Genomic DNA, 27,003 nt, shown 5'->3' on the forward strand with positions numbered 1-27,003 from the left:
TTATTAGGTACAGTAGGGTTGAGGGTCAAGTCAATTGGGAGGTGAGTTTCAATGGAGAAAAACTGGAGGAAGTGAAGTGTTTTAGATATCTGGGAGTGGATCTGGCAGCGGATGGAACCATGGAAGCGGAAGTGGATCATAGGGTGGGGGAGGGGGCGAAAATTCTGGGGGCCTTGAAGAATGTGTGGAAGTCGAGAACATTATCTCGGAAAGCAAGAATGGGTATGTTTGAAGGAATAGTGGTTCCAACAATGTTGTATGGTTGCGAGGCGTGGGCTATGGATAGAGTTGTGCGCAGGAGGATGGATGTGCTGGAAATGAGATGTTTGAGGACAATGTGTGGTGTGAGGTGGTTTGATCGAGTGAGTAACGTAAGGGTAACAGAGATGTGTGGAAATAAAAAGAGCGTGGTTGAGAGAGCAGAAGAGGGTGTTTTGAAGTGGTTTGGACACATGGAGAGAATGAGTGAGGAAAGATTGACCAAGAGGATATATGTGTCGGAGGTGGAGGGAACGAGGAGAAGAGGGAGACCAAATTGGAGGTGGAAAGATGGAGTGAAAAAGATTTTGTGTGATCGGGGCCTGAACATGCAGGAGGGTGAAAGGAGAGCAAGGAATAGAGTGAATTGGAGCGAGGTGGTATACCGGGGTTGACGTGCTGTCAGTGGATTGAATCAAGGCATGTGAAGCGTCTGGGGTAAACCATGGAAAGCTGTGTAGGTATGTATATTTGCGTGTGTGGACGTATGTATATACATGTGTATGGGGGGGGTTGGGCCATTTCTTTCGTCTGTTTCCTTGCGCTACCTCGCAAATGCGGGAGACAGCGACAAAGTATAATAATAAATAAAATATATATATATATATATATATATATATATATATATATATATATATATATATATATATATATATATATCATTTATTATACTTAATTGCTGTTTCCCACATCAGCAAAGTAGTGCCAGGAAACTGACAAAGAATGGACCATCCACTCATATACAACTGTATATACATAAAAGCCCATACAAGCACATATGCATACATATACATATACTTAGAAAAACAGATGCATATGTATGTAGCATTTATGAGGGCATATGATATCGCTGACAGAGATGCTTTGTGGAATATGGTATGTAAGTTACTAGAAGCAGTGAAGAGTTTTTACCCAGGATGTAAGGCATGTGTATGAGTAGGACAAGAGAAAAGTGGTTGGTTCTCAGTGAATATCGGTTTGCTGCAGGGCTGTGTGATGTCCTTAAGGTTGTTTAATTTACTTATGGATGGGTTAGTTATGGAGGTAAATGCAAGAGTTTTGGAGATAGGGGCAAGTACACAGTCTGTTGAGGATGAGAGGGCTTGGGAAAAGAGTCAGTTGTTGTTTGCCAATGATACAGCTCTTGAGGCTGATTCGAGTAAGACTGCAGAATTTGGTGACTGAGTTTGGAAAAGTGTGTGAAAGGAGAAAGTTGAGAGTAAATGTGAATAAGAGCACGATTATGTTCAGTAGGGTTGAGGGGCAAGTTAATTGGGATGTAGGTTTGAATGGAAAAAAACCAGAGGAAGCAGAGTGTTTTAGATATCTGGGAGTGGACTTAGCAGCAGATGGAACTGCGGAAGTGAAAGGGTGGGGGAGGGGCCAAAGGTTCTGGGAGCGATGAAGAATGTAAGGAAGGAGAGAATGTTATCTTCTTCGAGAGCAAAAATGGGTACGTTTGAGGGAAAAGTAGTTCCAATAATGTTGTATGGCTGCGAGGCACGGGCAATAGATAGGGTTGTATGGAGGAGGGTGGATGTGTTGTAAATGAAATGTTTGAGGACAATATGTGGTGTGAGGTGGTTTGATCAAGTAAGTAATGAAAGGGTATGAGAGATGTGTGGAAATAATAAGAGTGTGGTAGAGAGAGCAGAAAAGGGTGTGTTGAAATGGTTTGGACATGAAGAGAATGAGTGAGGAAAGATTGACAAAGAGGATATATGTGTCAGGGATCAACAGAACAAGGAAAAGCAGACCAAATTGGAGGTGGAAGGATGGAGTGGAAAAGATGTTGAGCAATTAGGGCCTGAACATACAGGAGAGTGACAGGCATGCAAGGAATAGAGTGAAGTGGAACAATGTGGTATACTGGGGTCGATGTACTGTCAATGGACTGAACCAGGGCATGTGAAGTGTCTGAGGTAAACCATGGAAAGGTCTGTGGGACCTGGACATGGAAAGGCAGCTGTGGTTTTGATGCATTACACATGACAGCTAGAGACCGAGTGTGAATGAATGTGGCCTTTTTGCCTGTTTTCCTGGTGATACCTCACTGAAGCAGGGGATAGCAGAAATGTTTGCCTGTGGGGCGGGGTGGTGACAGGAATGGATGAAGGCAAGCAAGTATGAATATGTACATGTGTACGTAAGTTGTGTCTGCGTATGTGTATGTGCATATGTGAGTGGATGGGCCATTCTTCGTCTGTTTCCTGGCGCTACCTCGCTTATGCGGGTAACAGGGATTATGTATAATGAAGAAGAAAAATAACACATACATAGAAAAGTTACCATGCTTATTCATTTTTTTGGTTGGTGGAAACGAGGTCATTACATTGAAAACTAAAATGCATCACCACGTCACTAAAAACTTTTCCTATTTTTTCTTATCTTTTTTCTGAGTTTATGCAAAAGGGGCAACCAAATTTACATAGAAAGTAGTTGGTTCTATGCAAAAAAAAAAAAAAAGTTGATTGCAAAAAAAATCTGAAGAAAAAAAATAGTGTAAGGTGGCTCACCTGTGCCAAAAGGTCATAACTAACTCCTTGTGTGGGAGGTCATAATGTTATTAGTGAGTTGGTGTGCAAGACTTTTAACAACAAATTAGCTAGCATGTTTACAAAGCAATATACACAACGGTACACTTAAGAGTATCATTGCACATATCAAAACTTAACCAAAACATGTCATATCATGAGAAAAAAGGGCATGATGAAAATTGAAATTTCATAAACTTGAGGCGAACTTTGGTTTTTCATCTTCAACATGCCAAACTAATTTCTTGCTATTCCTTTTCCCACTACCCTGCATGATAATCAATTATTCAAGATTACTTTATGTACAATTTTTAGAAAATATGAAATAATTCATCAAGTTCAATTTAATTTTATGATTTTAACCACTGCTCTTGGTATTCCAATCAAAATATCATAGTTAAAAAAAGCTGAAATAACACTCACTGAAGCAAAATCTAACATTTACAAGAGAAAAGAAATTATACAAATTAAGGGACAAACAACAATATATATTCTTGGCAGCCGGCAAGTCTTTATGGTAGGAACATAAGAATATCAATAACAATTACTTTTATAACAATGAGAATGTGATGCATAGTCTAGAGACATGAATGTTTGAAGAAACTGAAAGTATTGGAAATGAAATGCATGAGGACAATATTTGGTGTGAGAAAGGTTGATCCAAGTAATGATAGGGCCAGGCAGAGGTATGTTAGTAAGAAGAGTATCGATGGGGGAGCTGAAAAAGGTGTGCTCATACAGTTTGGACATATTGAAGGACTAGAAAAAGGTGTGCTCATACAGTTTGGACATATTGAAGGACTAGAAAAAGGTGTGCTCATACAGTTTGAACATATTGAAGGACTGAGTAAGAAGAGGCTGACAAAGAGGACATATGTTAAGAAGTGGAGGGGACAAGGAAAAGGGGGAGAACAAACTGCATATGAAAGAATGGAATGAATAAGATTCTGAGTGCTCAGGGCCTGAATGTGCAGGAGGGTGAAAAGTGTGCATGAAACAGAATGATCTGCAGTGATGTGGTATACAAGACACGAGGTGCTATTAATGGACTGAGCCAGTGTATATGAAGCAGCCTGAGGAAACCACGCAAAAGTGTGTAGGGCCTGGCTGTGGATATGGAGATGCAGTTTTAGTGCACTGCATGAAAGGACAAGAATTAATGCGAGTGAATAAGACATTTTCTTTGTCTGTCCCTGGTGCTACCTCGCTAATGTGGGGACAGACAAAAACGTATGAAAAATAGAATAATGGATATGTGGATATGATTTGGCACATAATATATGACAGCTGAAGGATGGATGTGAGGCCATTTCTTCATCTGTTCTTGGTACTGCCTTGCTAGTGCAAGAAATGGTGATCATGTATGAAAATAAAAAATTCATAAATATATTTCTTTCATGCATGTCTGCCATTTCCCAAGGCAGTGAAGGAGCAGACAAAGAAATGGCCTCATTTGCTCACATCCACTCTCTAGATGTCATGCAGAATGCAGTGAAACCAGAATCCCCTGTCCACAACCAGGAAATATCTAATCACAGAGAAACATAATGGAAATTGCCTCACTTTCTGTAGGCAAGATGATGCTGAGTTTGCTGAGTTAGAGGAAGAGATAGACGGAATGGTGGGCCATTTCAATGATGCATATATGTGAAGGATGCTGAAAGTGAATCCCAATAAAGGTTAGATACTGGCTTTCAAAAAGGATAGATCATAAAGCAATATCAATTTGAATGAAGTGGGAGGGTAAGTTGTGGATGTGATCCAAGTTCAGTGTGGACAGTTGTGGTAAAGTTGATAGTAGTTATGCAAGGAAGAAAAATCAGAAGTGAATGGAAAGTGAATTAAGTGCAAACTCTGCAAAAAGTTTGCATGAAGAACTTGTTTCATTGCTGACTGACGGATATGAAACCAAAGTTTGTATCAATCAATCAGGATGGAAAAATAATGACAGCAGAGGGGATGGATTATTTATAACATGTAGCTTGAATTAGGAGGATGGACAGAACAGGAATGAAACACATGGCAGATGAAAGACTATAGTTAAGATGGTGTGTAGTAGTATGGTTAAGGTTACAAGGAGAGGGTACATCACAGAAGAGATGGGTATGAGAAAACAGAATTGATTAAGGTTATGGATATTTCAGATGATGCTACAATAACAACTAGGGATCAGATACAGTGGAAGCATTCTGTGTATGGAGGTGATTTGAATGATCACATTTGAATTAACTACGTAAAGTAGTCATAAAAGTATGGAAGTCAACGTTTGACTTTTGCATACTAAACATAGGTTGGAGATATGTAGCAGTGATTTTCAGAGGCTGTATTGACTTTATTTTACCATGAAAATTGGTTAAGGAGTTAATGATGATAAACAGCTCAGAATAACAAAGAAATGGGAAAACATCTAAATCATCAAGATCTAAACCTATGAAAAAGGCTATGTTTTCAAGTCTATTCATCATTTAGTGGAGACCAAAGTTTTAGTTAATGACACTGTTAACACTCGAAGTTTAGCTTAAAGACTGAATGAAAATAATGATTCTCATAATTCAAGTAAAAGCAGTAAACTGCATTCTGGGTAAACAAAATATTCCTTAACCCTTTAAGAACTGTCCATGTACTCTAAATATAAGGTCACCTGGAAGAAATGGAGCCTATATATATACATTCTTAAGTTCTCCACCCATGTTAAAAAAGGCCAGTGCTTTTGAGCAGTGGTACAGATGACATGCACCACTTGCAACTCTAATTAGCCTGTAAAAAAAATAATGAAGACCCTCAGATACCCATTAATCACCATGGTAGATTAAGAGGTCATACCTTGCTCTGAGAAAGTGTTATATACTCATAAACGTTTTCAGATTTCCCACCTATTCGAATAAGCAAGTGCTTTCTAAAGGCATACATATATGCCATGAAGGACCTGTTACTCTAATTAACTAGAAGAAAAATCATGATGTCTACATTGACATAGATAAATATTGAAGGTAGAGGTCATTCACTTCCCAAGTGGGCCCCATCCTCTTAATCCTAAGTGTAAAGAGAAAAGAATATGTGGTACTCTGGCAGCAATGACAGCCAACTATCTGATCTGGATGTATCAAGAGAACATGAAGGGAAAGATTTTGAATAGATCATCAGAGCAAGATTCAATCTCTAAGCAAAATGGAAGAACATGAGATCAGAGGATGATGTTCTGTGTTGCTGGGTATGAAGTCGGTTTAATACTGGGGATAGCCTGGCAAGACTGAAATGCCTAATGTTGCATTAAGGTTAAATGTCTCCGACACACCAGACTCAAATGGCTGTAAGTATTTAAACTACTCATAATGATTTCTCTCAATAGTTCAAATTTTGCCTGTTCTACGGAGACACCCTTTTTCCCTTACCAGTCCTTGAAAGGTTAAAGTCTAGAGAAAAGATAATCAAAATCCGAATTGCTTGTAACATACCATTATGATTGTCAGTGAGTAGATGTAAAGCAGCTGTCTGCTGGTTACATATGAATTAATTCATTGGTACTACTTTCATCTTCTTACATACCCCAGTCCGAATTTACTTGCGAGCAAAATTAGACTCCATATGAGCTCCTCCTCGCTGAAATGAACCCACACGAGATTTTACTCGATCCTCAATGGAACCTCCAGAGGCACTCAGAAGGTGATTTCTGAAAATTGTCAAAATAATGGCCATAAATAAGCAATAATAACCAAGAAATATAAAATACGCAGACATAAATGAGCATATAAACAAAAAAATTCCCTTAGGTGCAGATACAAAGATGTATCCAAATGTACTCATAAACACATGGCATTAGCTATGGTACATATATAAACAAGTATATACAAGGTTATGATTAGATATAAATACTTTATTTTTTCATAATGCATTTATTAACCACTTCCCATACTGGTGATACAGTGTCAGTAACAGCTGAAGACCAGCCTTATTGGCTCACATCCACCCTCTAGCTGTTATGTACGATGCACTGAAACCAGATTCATTGTCCACAGCTGAGCTCCATAGACAGGTCAATGGTTTCCCATGACTACTCATATGCCTTGATTCAGCTCAATGACAGCATGTGGCCCACTTTATACCACACTGCTATAATTCTCTCCATCCTATGCATGCCTCTCACTCTCATAAATATTCAGGCCCCAATAACTCAAATCAGTTCATCCTTCCACCTCCTTCCTGGTCTTCCCCTCCTCCCTGCTCCCACCACTTCTGGCATGAATATCCTCTTTGTCAGTTTTTCCTTCCTCATCCTCTCCCTATGTTGAAATGACTTCAACAAATCTCTTAAACTTTCTTATTCATACTCCACTTACCATCACACTCACACTCAAAGTTGTCATTCCTTACAACCTCCTATGGTTCCCATAATTCCTTCCACTTCTAGGTAGGGATCTTTTACCCCTACGACACAGGCAAGGTGCAGGCTGTTGTGTTGGGTTACTGGCTGACCAAGCCGCAGGAAGCTGCAGCCCATAGGCCCACATAGCCCCAACAACCTGGCTGGTCTGATACACTTTAAAGGTTCTTGTCCAGGATACTCTTAAACTTCTCTACTGTGCATCCCATGGAGTTTCTAATGACTGCATGTAAAGTATCGAAGAGTCTGGCCATGGAAGTCTTAGCTGTCTTCTCTGTTTGGGCATTTCAGAGGTAATATCTTACATGCAAGGCAATAAGGGTATAGCCTTGGATTTTCTTGATTTTTTTTCCAAAAATGGATTTTCTTGAGAATTTCAGGTTAGATGCTTTTTGGTACGCTGAATATGAATCTGTGGTCAAAACCCAAAAATTTGTGTACTTAGTCGAGTAATTAGCATATCAATATATATTTTTTTTTTTGCTTTGTAGCTGTCTCCCGTGTTTGCGAGGTAGCGCAAGGAAACAGACGAAAGAAATGGCCCAACCCACCCCCACACATACGTATATACACACGCAAATATACATACCTACACAGCTTTCCATGGTTTACCCCAGACGCTTCACATGCCCTGATTCAATCCACTGACAGCACGTCAACCCCGGTATACCACATCGATCCAATTCACTGTATTCCTTGCCCTCCTTTCACCCTCCTGCATGTTCAGGCCCCGATCACTCAAAATCTTTTTCACTCCATCTTTCCACCTCCAATTTGGTCTCCCACTTCTCCTCGTTCCCTCCACCTCCGACACATATATCCTCTTGGTCAATCTTTCCTCACTCATTCTCTCCATGTGCCCAAACCATTTCAAAACACCCTCTTCTGCTCTCTCAACCACGCTCTTTTTATTTCCACACATCTCTCTTACCCTTACGTTACTTACTCGATCAAACCACCTCACACCACACATTGTCCTCAAACATCTCATTTCCAGCACATCCATCCTCCTGCGCACAACTCTATCCACAGCCCACGCCTCGCAACCATACAACATTGTTGGAACCACTATTCCTTCAAACATACCCATTTTTGCTTTCCGAGATAATGTTCTCGACTTCCACACATTCTTCAAGGCTCCCAGGATTTTCGCCCCCTCCCCCACCCTATGATCCACTTCCACTTCCATGGTTCCATCCGCTGCCAGATCCACTCCCAGATATCTAAAACACTTCACCTCCTCCAGTTTTTCTCCATTCAAACTTACCTCCCAATTGACTTGACCCTCAACCCTACTGTACCTAATAACCTTGCTCTTATTCACATTTACTCTTAACTTTCTTCTTTCACACACTTTACCAAACTCAGTCACCAGCTTCTGCAGTTTCTCACATGAATCAGCCACCAGCGCTGTATCATCAGCGAACAACAACTGACTCACTTCCCAAGCTCTCTCATCCCCAACAGACTTCATACTTGCCCCCTTTCCAAAACTCTTGCATTCACCTCCCTAACAACCCCATCCATAAACAAATTAAACAACCATGGAGACATCACACACCCCTGCTGCAAACCTACGTTCACTGAGAACCAATCACTTTCCTCTCTTCCTACACGTACACATGCCTTACATCCTCGATAAAAACTTTTCACTGCTTCTAACAACTTGCCTCCCACACCATACATTCTTAATACCTTCCACAGAGCATCTCTATCAACTCTATCATATGCCTTCTCCAGATCCATAAATGCTACATACAAATCCATTTGCTTTTCTAAGTATTTCTCACATACATTCTTCAAAGCAAACACCTGATCCACACATCCTCTATCACTTCTGAAACCACACTGCTCTTCCCCAATCTGATGCTCTATACATGCCTTCACCCTCTCAATCAATACCCTCCCATATAATTTACCAGGAATACTCAACAAACTTATACCTCTGTAATTTGAGCACTCACTCTTATCCCCTTTGCCTTTGTACAATGGCACTATGCACGCATTCCGCCAATCCTCAGGCACCTCACCATGAGTCATACATACATTAAATAACCTTACCAACCAGTCAATAATACAGTCACCCCCTTTTTTAATAAATTCCACTGCAATACCATCCAAACCTGCTGCCTTGCCGGCTTTCATCTTCCGCAAAGCTTTTACTACCTCTTCTCTGTTTACCAAATCATTTTCCCTAACCCTCTCACTTTGCACACCACCTCGACCAAAACACCCTATATCTGCCACTCTATTATCAAACACATTCAACAAACCTTCAAAATACTCACTCCATCTCCTTCTCACATCACCACTACTTGTTATCACCTACCCATTTGCGCCCTTCACTGAAGTTCCCATTTGCTCCCTTGTCTTACACACTTTATTTACCTCCTTCCAGAACATCTTTTTATTCTCCCTAAAATCTAATGATACTCTCTCACCCCAACTCTCATTTGCCCTCTTTTTCACCTCTTGCACCTTTCTCTTGACCTTATTATTATTATATTATTAATATTATTATAATCAATCTAAGGGATAATTAAAGGCATTAATAATGCGAAATGCAGTCATTTGACTCGAAATACTTAATCAGCATGTAAAATAACATCTATATACCCAGATTTTCATCAAAATCTGAAGAAGTTGAAAATCTGAGCAAAATGCAAGGCTATACAGCCTAGGATTTTTCTTGATTTTTTTCATTAAATGGATTTTCTTGAGAATTTCAGGATAGATGATTTTTGGTATGCTGAATACGAATCTGTGGTCAAAACCCAAAAATTCGTGTACTTAGTCCAGTAATTAGCATATTGATATTATCATAATTAATCTAAGGGATAATTAAAGGCATTAATAATGCGAAATGCAGTCATTTGACTCGAAATACTTAAGCAGCATGTAAAATGACATCTATACTCAGATTTTCATTAAAATCTGAAGAAGCTGAAAATCTGAGCAAAATGCAAGGCTACACATATACAGCCTAGGATTTTTCTTGATTTTTTTCATTAAATGGATTTTCTTGAGAATTTCAGGATAGATGATTTTAGGTATGCTGAATACGAATCTGTGGTCAAACCCAAAAATTCGTATAATTCGTTGAGTAATTAGCATACTAATTTTATAATCAATCTAAGGGGTAATTAAAGGCATTAGTAATGCGAAATGCAGTCATTTGACTCGAAATACTTAATCAGCATGTAAAATAACATCTATACCCAGATTTTCATCAAAATCTGAAGAAGTTGAAAATCTGAGCAAAATGCAAGGCTATACATATACAGCCTAGGATTTTTCTTGATTTTTTTCATTAAATGGATTTTCTTGAGAATTTCAGGATAGATGATTTTTAGTATGGTGAATACGAATCTGTGGTCAAACCCCAAAATTCGTGTAATTAGCATATTAATTTTATTATAATTAATCTAAGGGGTAATTAAAGGCATTAATAATGCGAAATGCAGTCATTTGACTCGAATTACTTAATCAGCATTTCGTAAAATTACGGGCTTAATTACATATTATATTAATATGCTAATTACTCAACTAATTACACGATTTTTAAAGTTTTGACCACAGATTCTTATTTAACATACGTAAAAGCATCTATGTTAATATTAAGTATGTAATCAAGCGTTTAATTTTACTTAATCACTATGTAGAATACGTGGATAATATTTTGCTCAGATTTTCAACTTCTTCAGATTTTAATGAAGATCTGGGAATATGTGGTATTCTACATGGTGATTAAGGATATCGAAACAAAAGACTGCATTTCGAAAAATTAAGCGCTTAATTACATACTTAACATAAATCATAATTATATTATGCTAATTACTCGACTAATTACAGGAATTCCAAGGTTTTGACCACATATTCTTATTCAACAGACGTAAAAAGATCTATGCTGAAATTTTCAGGAAAACCTATTTTTTCAAAAAAAGTCAAGAAAAATCCAAGGATAATATTTTACTCAGATTTTCAACTTCTTCAGATTTTAATGAAAATCTGGGTATAAGTGGTATTGTACATGGTGATTAAGTATATCGAGTCAAAAGACTGCATTTCCTAAAATTAAGTGCTTAATTGCATACTTAATATTAATTAAAATTATATTAATATGCTAATTACTCGACTAATTACATGAATTTTAAGGTTTTGACCACAGATTCTTATTCAACAGACGTAAATGCTTCTATGCTGAAATTTTTAGAAAAATCTATGTTTTCAAAAAAATCAAGAAAAATCCAAGGCTCAGAGTTTCAACTTCTTCAGATTTTAATGAAAATCTGGGTATAAGTGGTATTCTATATGATGATTAAGTATATCGGGTCAAAATACTGCATTTCGAAAAATTAAGCGCTTAATTAAATAATTAATATTAATTATAATCATATTACTATGCTAATTACTCGACTAATTAAAAGAATTTCAAGGTTTTGACGACATATTCTTATTCAACAGACGTAAAAGAGTCTATGCTGAAATTTTCAGAAAAATCTATTATTTAAGAAAAAATCAAGAAAAATCCTTGGATAATATTTTGCTCAGATTTTCAACTTCTCAAGATTTTAATGAAAATCTGGGTATAAGTGGTATTCTACATGGTGATTAAGTGTATAGAGTCAAAAGACTGCATTTCGTAAAATTAAGCGCTTAATTACATACGTAATATTAATTATAATTATATTAATGTGCTAATTACTCGACTAATTACACGAATTTTAAGGTTTTGACCACAGATTCGTACTCAGCAGACGTAAAAGCATCTATGCTGAAATTTTAAGAAAAATCTATGTTTTCAAAAAAATCAAGAAAAATCCGAGGCCTTGGATATTTAGCTTAGATTTTCAGCTTCTTCAGATTTTAAAGAAAATATGAGAATGTGTGGTATTCTACATGGTGATTAAGGATATCGAGTCAAAAGACTGCATTTCGAAAAATTAAGCGCTTAATTACATACTTAATATTAAACATAATTATATACTAATTACTCGACTAATTACACGAACTTCAAGGTATATCGAGTATATCGAGTCATGCGACTGCATTTCATAAAATAAAGCCCTTAATTACATAACATTAATTATAATCATATCAATATGCTAATTACTCGACTAATTACAAGAATTTCCCTGTTTTGACCACAGATTCTTATTCAACAGACTTAAAAGCATCTATGCTGAAATTTTCAGGAAAATCTAATATTTCAAAAAAATCAAGAAAAATCAAAGGCTAAAATATTTTGCTCAAATTTTCAACTTCTTCAGATTTTCATGAAAATCTGGTAATAAGTGGTATTCTACATGGTGATTAAGTATATCGAGACAAAAGACTGCATTTCGTAAAATTAAGCGCTTAATTACATACTTAAACTTAATTATAATTATATTAATATGCTAATTACTCAACTAATTATAATCATACTTATATCAATATGCTAATTACTCGACTTTTAAGGTTTTGACCACAGATTCTTATTCAACAGACATAAAAGCATCTATGCTGAAATTTTCAGAAAAATCTATGTTTTCAAAAAATCAAGAAAAATCCCAGGCTATAGCCTTGGATAATATTTTACTCAGATTTTCAACTTCTTCAGATTTTAATGAAAATCTGGGTATAAGTGGTATTCTACATGGTGACTGAGTATATGGAGTCGAAAGACTGCATTTTGTAAAATTAAGCACTTAATTACCTACTTAACATAAATTATAATTATTTGCTAGTTACTCGACTAATTACAAGAATTTCCAGGTTTTGACCACACATTCTTATTCAACAGATGTAAAAGCATCTATGCTGAAATTTTCAGTAAAATCTACTTTTTCAAAAAAATCAAGAAAAATCCAAAGCTATAGCCTAGGATAATATTTTGTTTAGATTTTCAACTTCTTCAGATTTTAATGAAAATCTGGGTATAAGTGGTATTCTACATGGTGATTAAGTACATCGAGACAAAAGTGCATTTCGTAAAATTAAGCGCTTAACTGAATACTTAAGATTAATCATAATTATATTATATTTATTTATTTTGCTTTGTCGCTGTCTCCCGCGTTTGCGAGGTAGCGCAAGGAAACAGACAAAAGAAATGGCCAAACCCACCCCCATACACATGTATATACACACACGTCCACACACGCAAATATACATACCTATACATCTCAATGTACACATATATATACACACACAGACACATACATATATACCCATGCACACAATTCACACTGTCTGCCTTTATTCATTCCCATCGCCACCTCGCCACACATGGAATACCATCCCCCTCCCCCCTCATGTGTGCGGGGTAGCGCTAGGAAAAGACAACAAAGGCCTCATTCGTTCACACTCAGTCTCTAGCTGTCATGCAATATTGCCCGAAACCACAGCTCCCTTTCCAAATCCAGGCCCCACACAGCTTTCCATGGTTTACCCCAGACGCTTCACATGCCCTGATTCAATCCACTGACAGCACGTCAACCCCGGTATACCACATCGATCCAATTCACTGTATTCCTTGCCCGCCTTTCACCCTCCTGCATGTTCAGGCCCCGATCACTCAAAATCTTTTTCACTCCATCTTTCCACCTCCAATTTGGTCTCCCACTTCTCCTCGTTCCCTCCACCTCCGACACATATATCCTCTTGGTCAAACTTTCCTCACTCATTCTCTCCATGTGCCCAAACCATTTCAAAACACCCTCTTCTGCTCTCTCAACCACGCTCTTTTTATTTCCACACATCTCTCTTACCCTTACATTATTTACTCGATCAAACCACCTCACACCACACATTGTCCTCAAACATCTCATTTCCAGCACATCCACCCTCCTGCACACAACTCTATCCATAGCCCACGCCTCGCAACCATACAACATTGTTGGAACCACTATTCCTTCAAACATACCCATTTTTGCTTTCCGAGATAATGTTCTCGACTCCCACACATTCTTCAAGGCTCACAGAATTTTCGCCCCCTCCCCCACCCTATGATTCACTTCCGCTTCCATGATTCCATCCGCTGCCAGATCCACTCCCACATATCTAAAACACTTTACTTCCTCCAGTTTTTCTCCATTCAAACTTACCTCCCACTTGACTTGACCCTCAACCCTACTGTACGTAATAACCTTGCTCTTATTCATATTTACTCTTACCTTTCTTCTTTCACACACTTTACCAAACTCAGTCACCAGCTTCTGCAGTTTCTCACATGAATCAGCCACCAGCGCTGTATCATCAGCGAACAACAACTGACTCACTTCCCAAGCTCTCTCATCCACAACAGACTTCATACTTGCCCCTCTTTCCAAAACTCTTGCATTCACCTCCCTAACAACCCCATCCATAAACAAATTAAACAACCATGGAGACATCACACACCCCTGCCGCAAACCTACATTCACTGAGAACCAATCACTTTCCTCTCTTCCTACACGTACACATGCCTTACATCCTCGATAAAAACTTTTCACTGCTTCTAACAACTTGCCACCCACACCATATATTCTTAAAACCTTCCACAGAACATCTCTATCACCTCTATCATATGCCTTCTCCAGATCCATAAATGCTACATACAAATCCATTTGCTTTTCTAAGTATTTCTCACATACATTCTTCAAAGCAAACGCCTGATCCACACATCCTCTACCACTTCTGAAACCGCACTGCTCTTCCCCAATCTGATGCTCTGTACATGCCTTCACCCTCTCAATCAATACCCTCCCATATAATTTACCAGGAATACTCAACAAACTTATACCTCTGTAATTTGAGCACTCACTCTTATCCCCTTTGCCTTTGTACAATGGCACTATGCACGCATTCCGCCAATCCTCAGGCACCTCACCATGAGTCATACATACATTAAATAACCTTACCAACCAGTCAATAATACAGTCACCCCCTTTTTTAATAAATTCCACTGCAATACCATCCAAACCTGCTGCCTTGCCGGCTTTCATCTTCAGCAAAGCTTTTACTATCTCTTCTCTGTTTACCAAATCATTTTCCCTAACCCTCTCACTTTGCACACTACCTCGACCAAGATACCCTATATCTGCCACTCTATCATCAAACACATTCAATAAACCTTCAAAATACTCACTCCATCTCCTTCTCACATCACCACTACTTGTTATCACCTCCCCATTAGCGCCCTTCACTGAAGTTCCCATTTGCTCCCTTGTCTTACGCACTTTATTTACCTCCTTCCAGAACATCTTTTTATTCTCCCTAAAATTTAACGATACTCTCTCACCCCAACTCTCATTTGCCCTCTTTTTCACCTCTTGCACCTTTCTCTTGACCTCCTGTCTCTTTCTTTTATACATCTCCCACTCAATTGCATTTTTTCCCTGCAAAAATCGTCCAAATGCCTCTCTCTTCTCTTTCACTAATAATCTTACTTCTTCATCCCACCACTCACTACCCTTTCTAATCAACCCACCTCCCACGCTTCTCATGCCACAAGCATCTTTTGCGCAATCCATCACTGATTCCCTAAATACATCCCATTCCTCCCCCACTCCCCTTAACTTCCATTGTTCTCACCTTTTTCCATTCTGTACTCAGTCTCTCCTGGTACTTCCTCACACAAGTCTCCTTCCCAAGCTCACTTACTCTCACCACCCTCTTCACCCCGACATTCACTCTTCTTTTCTGAAAACCCATACAAATCTTCACCTTAGCCTCCACAAGATAATGATCAGACATCCCTCCAGTTGCACCTCTCAGCACATTTACATCCAAAAGTCTCTCTTTCGCGCGCCTGTCAATTAACACGTAATCCAATAACGCTCTCTGGCCATCTCTCCTACTTACATACGTATACTTATGTATATCTTGCTTTTTAAACCAGGTATTCCCAAATCACCAGTCCTTTTTCAGCACATAAATCTACAAGCTCTTCACCATTTCCATTTACAACACTGAACACCCCATGTATACCAATTATTCCCTCAACTGCCACATTACTCACCTTTGCATTCAAATCACCCATCACTATAACCCGGTCGCGTGCATCAAAACCACTAACACACTCATTCAGCTGCTCCCAAAACACTTGCCTCTCATGATCTTTCTTCTCATGCCCAGGTGCATATGCACCAATAATCACCCATCTCTGTCCATCAACTTTCAGTTTTACCCATATTAATCGAAAATTTACTTTCTTACATTCTATCACATACTCCCACAACTCCTGTTTCAGGAGTACTGCTACTCCTTCCCTAGCTCTTGTCCTCTCACTAACCCCTGACTTTACTCCCAAGACATTCCCAAACCACTCTTCCCCTTTACCCTTGAGCTTCGTTTCACTCAGAGCCAAAACATCCAGGTTCCTTTCCTCAAACATACTACCTATATTAATATGCTAATTACTCGACTAATTACACAAATTTAAAGGTTTTGACCACAGATTCTTATTCAGCAGACGTAAAAGCATCTATGCTGAAATTTTAAGAAAAACCTATGTTTTCAAAAAAATTAAGAAAAATCTAAGGATATATATATAGCCTTGGATAATATTTTGCTCAGATTTTTAACTTCAGATTTTAATGAAAATCTGGGAATATGTGGTATTCTACGTGGTGATTAAGGATATCAAGTAAAAAGACTGCATTTCGTAAAATCAAGCGCTTAATTACATACTTAATATTAATCATAATTATATTATGGTAATTACTCGACTAATTACAAGAATTTCAAGGTTTTGACCACATATACTTATTCAACAGACGTAAAAGCATCTATGCTGAGATTTTCAGGAAAATCAATTTTTTCAAAAAACTCAAGAAAAATCCAAGGATAATATTTTGCTCAGATTTTTACATGAATTTTAAGGTTTAGACCACAGATTCTTATTCAACAGACGTAAAAGCATCTATGCTGAAATTTTCAGGAATATCTATTTTTTCAAAAAAATTCAAGAAAAATCCAATGCTATACCCTGGATAATACTTTGTTCAGATTTTCAACTTCTTGAGATTTTCATGAAAATCTGGGTATAAGTGGTATTCTATATGGTAATTAAGTATATCGAGTCAAAAGACTGCATTTCGAAAAATTAAGCGCTTAATTACATAATTATTATCAATTATGGTCATATTACTATGCTAATTACTCGACTAATTACAAGAATTTTAAGGTTTTGACCACAGATTCTTATTCAACAGACGTAAAAGCATATATACTAAAATTTTCAGGAAAATATATTTTCTCAAAAAATAGATTGGACAATATTTTGCTCAGATTATAAGCTTCTTCAGATTTGAAAGAAAATCTGGGTATAGGTGGTATACTATATGGTGATTAAGTCTATCGAGTCAAAAGACTGCATTTCGTAAAATTAAGCGCTTAATTACTAACATACTTAAAATAAATTGTAATTATATCAATATGCTAATTACTCAACTATTTACACGAATTTTGAGGTTTTGACAAAAGACTCTTATTCAACAGACGTAATTTTCAACTTCCTAAGATTTTAATGAAAATCTGGTTATAAGTTGGATTGTACATGGTGATTAAGTATATCGAGTCAAAAGACTGCATTTCGTAAAATTAAGTACTTAACTACATACTTAATATTAATTATAATTATATTAATATGCTAATTACTCGACTAATTTAAAGAATTTCAAATTTCTGACCACATATTCTTCTTCAACATACGTAAAAGCATCTATGCTGAAATTTTAAGGAAAATCTATTTTTTTTCAAAAAAATCAAGGAAAATCCAAGGATAATATTTTGCTCAGATTTTCAACTTCTTCAGATTTTAATGAAAATCTGGGTATAAGTGGTATTCTACATGGTGATTAAGTATATCGAGACAAAAGACTGCATTTCGTAAAATTAAGAGCTTAATTACATAATATTAATTATAATCATAATATACTAATTACTCGACTAATTAAAAGAATTTCAAGTTTTTGACCACATATTCTTATTCAATAGACGTGAAAGCATCTATGCTGAAATTTTCAGGAAAATCTATTTTTTCAAAAAAATCAAGAAAATCCATGGATAATATTTTGCTCAGATTTTCAACTTCTTCAGATTTTAATGAAAATCTGGGTATAAGTGGTATTCTACATGGTGATTAAGTATATCGAGACAAAAGACTGCATTTCGTAAAATTAAGCGCTTAATTATACACTTAAGATTAATTATAATTATATTAATGTTAATTACTCGACTAATTAAAAGAATTTCAAGTTTTTGACCACATATTCTTATTCAATAGACGTGAAAGCATCTATGCTGAAATTTTCAGGAAAATCTATTTTTTCAAAAAAATCAAGAAAAATCCAAGGCTATAGCTTTGGATAATATTTTGCTCAGATTTTCAACTTCTTCAGATTTCAATGAAAATCTGGGTATAAGTGGTATTCTACATGGTCATTAAGTATATCGAGACAAAAGACTGCATTTCGTAAAATTAAGCGCTTAATTATACACTTAAGATTAATTATAATTATATTAATATGCTAATTACTCGACTAATTAAAATTTCAAGTTTTTGACCACATATTCGTATTCAACAGACGTAAAAGCATCTATGCTGAAAATTTCAGGAAAATCTATTTTTTCAAAAAAATCAAGAAAAATCGAAGGCTATATAGCCTTGGATAATATTTTGCTCATATTTTCAACTTCTTCAGATTTTAATGAAAATCTAGGTATAAGTGGTATTCTACATGTTCATTAATATATCGAAACAAAAGACTGCATTTCGTAAAACTAACCGCATAATTATACACTTAAGATTAATTATAATTATATTAATATGCTAATTACTCGACTAATTAAAATTTCAAGTTTTTGACCACATATTCGTATTCAACAGACATAAAAGCATCTATGCTGAAAATTTCAGGAAAATCTATTTTTTCAAAAAAATCAAGAACTTCATCAGATTTAAATGAAAATCTGGGTATAAGTGCTAATCTACATGGTGATTAAGTATATCGAGACAAAAGACTGCATTCCGTAAAATTAAGAGCTTAATTACATAATTAATATTAATTATAATTATATCAATATACTAATTACTCGACTAATTAAAAGAATTTCAAGATTTTGACCACATATTCTTATTCAATTGACGTGAAAGCATCTATGCTGAAATTTTCAGGAAAATCTATTTTTTCAAAAAAATAAAGAAAAATCCAAGGCTATATTATAGCCTTCGGTAATATTTTGCTTAGATTTTCAACTTCTTCAGATTTTAAGGAAAATCTGGGTATAAGTGGTATTCTACATGGTGATTAAGTATATCGAGACAAAAGACTGCATTTCGTAAAATTAAGCGCTTAATTATACACTTAAGAGTAATCATAATTATATTAATGTTAATTACTCGACTAATTAAAAGAATTTCAAGTTTTTGACCACATATTCTTATTCAATAGACGTGAAAGCATCTATGCTGAAATTTTCAGGAAAATCTATTTTTTCAAAAAAATCAAGAAAAATCCAAGGCTATAAATATTTTGCTCAGATTTTCAACTTCTTCAGATTTCAATGAAAATCTGGGTATAAGTGGTATTCTACATGGTGATTAAATATATCGAGACAAATGACTGCATTTCGTAAAATTAAGAGCTTAATTACATAATATTAATCATAATTATATGATATACTAATTACTCGACTAATTAAAAGAATTTCAAGTTCTTAACCACATATTCTTATTCAACTGACGTGAAAGCATCTATGCAGAAATTTTCAGGAAAATCTATTTTTTCAAAAAAATCAAGAAAAATCCAATATTTTCATCAGATTTTGAAATTCTTTAGATTTTAATGAGAATCTGGGTATAAGTGGTATTCTACATGGTGATTGAGAATATCGAGTCGAAAGACTGCATTTCGTTAAATTAAGCGCTTAATTACATTAATTATAATTATATTAATACGCGAATTACTCGACTAATTAAAGGAATTTCAAGGTTTGGACCACATATTCTTATTCAACAGACGTATAAGCATCTATGCTGAAATTTTCAGGAAAATCTATATTTTCAAAAAAATCAAGAAAAATCCTTGGATAATATTTTGCTCAGATTTTCAGCTTCTTCAGATTTTAATGAGAATCTGGATATAAGTGGTATTCTACATGGTGATTAAGTATATCGAGACAAAAGACTGCATTTCGTAAAATTAAGAGCTTAATTATATACTTAATATTAATAATAATTATATCAATATACTAATTACTCGACTAATTAAAAGAATTTCAAGTTTTTGACCACATATTCTTATTCAATTGACGTGAAAGCATCTATGCTGAAATTTTCTGGAAAATCTATTTTTCTAAAAAAATCAAGAAAATTTGCTCAGATTTTCAACTTCAGATTTTAATGAATATATGGGTAAAAGTGGTATTCTTCATGGCGATTAAGTATATCGAGACAAAAGACTGTATTTCGTAAAATTACGCGCTTAATTATACACTTAAGATTATAATTATATTATGCTAATTACTCGACTAATCAAAAGAATTTCAAGTTTTTGACCACATATTCTTATTCAACAGACGTAAAAGCATCTACGCTGAAATTTTCAGGAAAATCTATTTTTGCAAAAAAATCAAGAAAAACCCAAGGATAATATTTTGCTCAGATTTTCAACTTCGGATTTTAATGAAAATCTGGGTATAAGTGGTATTCTACATGGTGATTAAGTATATCGAGACAAACGACTGCATTTCGTAAAATTAAGAGCTTAATTACATACTTAATATTAATCATAATTATATTATACTAATTACTCGACTAATTAAAAGAATTTCAAATTTTTTGAACAGATATTCTTATTCAATAGACGTGAAAGCATCTATGCTGAAACTTTCAGAAAAATCCATGTTTTCAACTGCTCAGATTTTCAACTTCTTCAGATTTAAATGAAAATCTGGGTATAAGTGGTATTCTACATGGTGATTGAGTATATCGAGTCGAAAGACTGCATTTCGTAAAATTAAGCGCTTAATTACATACTTAATATTAATTATAATTATATTAATACGCTAATTACTCGACTAATTAAAGGAATTTCAAGGTTTTGACCACATATTCTTATTCAACAGACGTAAAAGCATCTATGCTGAAATTTTCAGGAAAATCTATTTTTTTCAAAAAAAATCAAGAAAAATCCAAGATTTTCAACTTCTTCAGATTTTAATGAAAATCTGGGCATAACTGGTATTCTACATGGTGATTAAGTATATCAAGATAAAAGACTGCATTTCGTAAAATTAAGCGCTTAATTATATACTTAAGATTAATCATAATTATATTGATATGCTAGTTACTCGACTAATTACACGAATTTTAAGGTTTTGACTACAGATTCTTATTCAGCAGACGTAAAAGCATCTATGCTGAAATTTTAAGAAAAATCTATGTTTTCAAAAAAATTAAGAAAAATCCAAGGATATAGCCTTGGATAATATTTTGCTCAGATTTTCAACTTCTACAGATAATGAAAATCTGGGAATATGTGGTATTCTACGTGGTGATTAAGAATATCGAGTCAAAAGACTGCATTTCGTAAAATTAAGCGCTTAATTACATACTTAATATTAATCATAATTATATTATGGTAATTATTTGACTAATTACAAGAATTTCAAGGTTTTGACCACATATTCTTATTCAACAGACGTAAAAACATCCATGCTTAAATTTTCAGGAAAATCTATTTTTTTCAAAAAAATCAAGAAAAATATCCTTAATCAGCATATAGAATACCACATATTCAAAGATTTTCATTAAAATCTGAAGAAGTTGAAAATCTGAGCAAAATATTTTGCAAGCCTTGGATTTTTCTTGATTTTTTTTTGAAAAAATAGATTTTCATGAAAATTTCAGCATAGATGCTTTTACGTCTGCTGAATAAGAATCTGTGGTTAAAACCTTAAAGTTCGCGTAATTAGTCGAGTAATTGGCATATCAATATAATCAAGGTTAATGGATGTCAGCAACATGCTTAAAAACATTTGAGTAGACAGGAGTTGGCCAGAGTACTTATGTGATAATCAAGGTTAATGGATGTCAGCAACATGCTTAAAAACATTTGAGTAGACAGGAGTTGGCCAGAGTACTTATGTGAAGAAAATAAGCTTGGTTTGAGTTGGTGTATGGTGTTTGTAAGGAGAAGATGGCAGGCTTAACCTGGTAGTTTTGGTTTGATGAGACAGAAAATAAGACCAGCAGCCCTAACATGTAGAGTGTAAGATGGTTTTGGGCACCACTTCAATGCTCCTTTCACTCACAGTGTAACCTTGAGCAGGTGAAATCCAGTAACAAGGGGTATGAAAGGTGGGTTTAAGTGTGTTTAAATGGGGAGAAACTGAGGAAGTGGAGCACTTCAGGTATCTAACCTCAGTGAACATAAGAAAACAACAGTTGCCTCCTGCAGAAGGATGGTGGGCTGGATCCTGTGAATGTCTAAAACAAGATAGTAAAGAACAAATGATAATGTTGTTCAAGGAGGTGTTTCTTTCATGGATTGAATATTGCTCTGTTCTAACATCATCCTATAAGGCATGCAAAATTGCAGAATCAAAAGGTGTTCAGAGATCTTTTTATGGGCCTTATCGGTGTTGTAAAGGAGCTAGATTACTGGAAACAAATGAAATCTCTGAGGCTTTATTGTATGGAAAGCAGGCAGGGCAAGTATATCATTTTTATTTGGAAGATTTTTCTTAGATTTTTTTCAAAAAATGAATTTCCTTGAGAATTTCAGGATAAATGCTTTTTGGTATAATTTTTGGTATAATTACCCCTTAGATTAATTATAATAACGACATGCTAATTACTCGACTAATTACACGAATTTTTGGGTTTTGACCACAGATTCGTATTCAGCACACCAAAAAGCACCTATCCTGAAATTCTCAAGAAAATCAATTTTTTTTGAAAGATAAAGTTAAATCCAATTTTGCTCAGATTTTCAACTTCAGATTTTAATGAAAATATGGGTGTAGGTGTTACTTTACATGCTGATTAAGTATTTCGAGTCAAATGACTGCATTTCGCATTACTAATGCCTTTAATCAACCCTTAGATTAATTATAAAATTAGTATGCTGATTATTCGACTAATTACACGAAATTTTGTGTTTTGACCTCAGATTCGTATTCAGCATACCAAAAAGCATCTATCCTGAAATTCTCAAGAAAATCCATTTTTTGAAAAAATCTAAGAAAAATTTTCCAAATAAAAATGATATACTTGCCCTGCCTGCTCTCCACAGAATAAAGCCTCAGAGTTTCATCTGTTTCCAGTAATCTAGCTCCTTTACAACACCGATAAGGCCCATAAAAAGATCTCTGAACACCTTTTGATTCTGCAATTTTGCATGCCTTATAGGATGATGTTAGAACAGAGCAATATTCAATCCATGAAAGAAACACCTCCTTGAACAACATTATCATTTGTTCTTTACTATCTTGTTTTAGACATTCACAGGATCCAGCCCACCATCCTTCTGCAGGAGGCAACTGTTGTTTTCTTATGTTCACTGAGGTTAGATACCTGAAGTGCTCCACTTCCTCAGTTTCTCCCCATTTAAACACACTTAAACCCACCTTTCATACCCCTTGTTACTGGATTTCACCTGCTCAAGGTTACACTGTGAGTGAAAGGAGCATTGAAGTGGTGCCCAAAACCATCTTACACTCTACATGTTAGGGCTGCTGGTCTTATTTTCTGTCTCATCAAACCAGAACTACCAGGTTAGGCCTGCCATCTTCTTACAAACACCATACACCAACTCAAACCAAGCTTATTTTCTTCACATAAGTACTCTGGCCAACTCCTGTCTACTCAGATGTTTTTAAGCATATTGCTGACATCCATTAACCTTGACAAATTTTTCAGTTCTTAAATAATTCACTTTTTAGATGGTTCATTAGTTAATGAACCAGTGCATTATATATGTATATGTATATATATGATGACTTCATTTATATATACGTATGTGTGAGAGAGACAATTTTGCACTCTGTTGCCCAATCTCTTAACCTTTATACTTACCCTGTTTGACTGCTGCTAGCAAGAGGGAGGGCTCAGGTAGTAGAGTACTGGACCCTCTTGTGACCCCTGATAATTCAAGGCATACTCCCCTGACTACACTCTAATGTGTGACTCTGCCACCTGTGAGAGGGAAGGCTAAGGTGGTAGTGTATTAGGCCTCCCATTATCCAAAGCTACCTCAAGGAATATCCCATCCCCTACCCTTGGAGCAACCCATTAGGTACTGTTCAAAGCAGCCACCCAGGGTGGTCCTAACTTCCTGACTAAAATGTGTTAAAGTGGTGCCCAGAACCATCTTACACTCTTCATGTTTGGATTGCTGGTCTTACTTTCTGTTTCATCAAAACAGGACTACTGGGATGGTCCTTTCATCTTTGTACAAGCACCATACACCTATTCAAACTTTGCTTATTTTTTCACATAAGCTTTCTTGCCAACTCCTGTCCATTCAAACATTTTTCATAAACCTATTCAAACACTGCTCATTTTTCACAAAAGTACTCTTGGCTACTCCTGTCCATTAAAACAATCTTTAAGTATTATCATGTTAGAATCCACCAAATCCATGGCCCCAAGAACCTTGCATCATGGGGTGCTATGAATCTTGGGTTCTGCTTGACTCTACTGCCAATGAGGAGGGCACATACACTGGTAGTACCAGCCCCTCCTATGACCTTTCCCTCTTAATTAAGCCTTCCTCTTTATCTATTCACTGTACCAACATTCATGATCTCTCTGGTAACCTCTCATCTGTTGAACATATCTGTCTAGTTCCTCTCCTAACATCTTATTTCTCTCTGAAACACAGTTGTTTAATGATGTTTTCACTAATACCTTTTTTATATCAAACCATATTCTCCACTCATGATTCCAGTTTAAAGGGGGTGTCTATGCTTATTCCAATATCAACACACCTGCTGTATGCCTCAAGGACCTTGAGTCCCCAAACTTTGATGTTATAAGGCTCAAGGTTTTTCTCCCAAGTACCACGCTTTTCCTCTTTTGCCTATGTATCTCTTAATCATTCAAATTCTGTATTTTTCTTTGACTATCTAAATTCATGCCGTGAGACTATAGCATTTCCTGATCTGCAAGCTGAGATCCTCTCCTTAGAGGATTTCAACGTTCAACTTTAGGGGAGAGTGAATTAGTCCCATATGGATGGTGGGGGACCAAAGCTCTCACATTTTACATTCTTAATGATCTACAAGAAATCATCTACCACCCTACCATATTTCTGACTGCTGTGACCACTCCCATAATATTCTGGATCTGTTTGTCTTATCTAATCCAACCTGTTGTAACTACACAATCTCACACCCTATTAGTTCATCTGATCACACTCTCATAAATGTTTCCATTCTTATAGCACCTCCCATTCCACCTACTCAACTAAGCTAACTGGAATAACTTACAGAAATTTTTTTCTGACTTTCCTTGGATAAATTACCATCTCTGAAGTGGTTGATGCCTCACCTACAAATGGACTGCTGGCATTCTGTCCACAATCATACAAAATATCTCTCCCTGTTACACACAACACTTGACAACACTTAACTCACACAGCTTATTTTTCATACCTTGTGGTGAGTGCTACATGCTAGCCCTGCCTTTTGGCAAAATGGTACATTGGAGCAATAGACAGAAGTAGTAGGTAGCAACATTTAGGTAGGACTACTATATAGAAACAATAGGTAGAAGTAGAGGGTAGGAACATTAGCTAGGAGCCACTGCTAACACTGCGCTAGACTGGCCCTCTGCCAGTGGCCTGTTGAGGGTGGGGCACTAAAGGTGAAGAAGCAGCACTGGAGTTCACTAGTTATGGAGAGACTATTGCCATGGCCACCCCCTTGAGGGAGCTCCTGAAGGGAAAAGGCATCATAGATAGATAGATAATGAATGAAATAAAATGATTGAAGAGAGTTAATGGAGACAGTGTACAAAAATTCAAAAAGATGTATGGGAGAGAACGTCAAAAGATAAGGCTCAACAGGAGTAAAACTCTCTACCAATACAATACAAACAGGTAATTACATTGACAAATAAACATTCATCTCAATATAGGAGATAGATAATTGAATTGTGAGTTCAAGGACTACCAGAGGGCATCTGACATTTCTATACAAAAAGTTGGTGACAAAATGGATCTTAAAGCAGCTATAAAACTGATACCCCCTTAGGTGGATAGAACAGTATCCCTATATGTGAAATTTTGGCAAGCTATTCACAGGAAACTTCCGATCAAGACCAATCAGAGATGGATGGCAGTGTACAATAAATCAAATTTTTTCATTCCACTACAGGCAGCAACAGGAAGGTTGTAATTCAGGAATTTGCTAATCCAGTCATGTAGATTCACTTCTAGTGTGAAATGAAAGAGTAGGCTTTTTTGAAACTGCAATACAGGAGAATCTGTTTGTTTCATAAATAATTTCTAACACATTAAACTATTTTCTTTATACACAGCAGGTATGTAAATTCTATGATTTGGGCAAAGCCGATGCTGATCTGATTAGAAAAATACACAAGAATCATAAATACAACGCAATTTCCGAATTGTATCCTGTAATTTCTTGGAAGACAAGCCTACCTTTGATTTTGCACTTTGTCTGATGGGCAAATCATGTGTAATCATCAATTCTTGTGCTAACTTTCATGGAATCAGGATATTTAAGGATTCCTATTTACTTTTACAGCTTCTTTGCCTGACACTTATACATTATAGATCATACTCGGGAAAATATTTCATTGTTAAACCCTGTAAATATTTAGGCAATAAAGGAAAA

General features: G+C 35.9%; 1 protein-coding gene across 6 annotated transcripts in view; it reads right to left on the minus strand.

Moving 5' to 3' along the window:
• Nucleotides 1–27,003, minus strand: part of Cwc25 (CWC25 spliceosome associated protein homolog) — a 630,779-nt gene that overhangs the window by 88,486 nt on the left and 515,290 nt on the right. For 3 of the 6 annotated variants that reach the window (XM_071667054.1, XM_071667053.1, XM_071667052.1), the window contains exon 8: nucleotides 6,339–6,462. In XM_071667054.1, coding sequence (XP_071523155.1) covers nucleotides 6,351–6,462 — 112 coding nt within the window. In that variant the 3' untranslated portion in view covers nucleotides 6,339–6,350. Of the gene's footprint in view, nucleotides 1–6,247; nucleotides 6,463–27,003 lie in introns of all 6 variants that reach the window. The other 3 variants (XM_071667056.1, XM_071667051.1, XM_071667055.1) reach the window with 1 other exon arrangement.

Source organism: Panulirus ornatus, chromosome 11, assembly GCF_036320965.1.
Source record: "Panulirus ornatus isolate Po-2019 chromosome 11, ASM3632096v1, whole genome shotgun sequence".
NCBI lineage: Eukaryota > Metazoa > Arthropoda > Malacostraca > Decapoda > Palinuridae > Panulirus > Panulirus ornatus.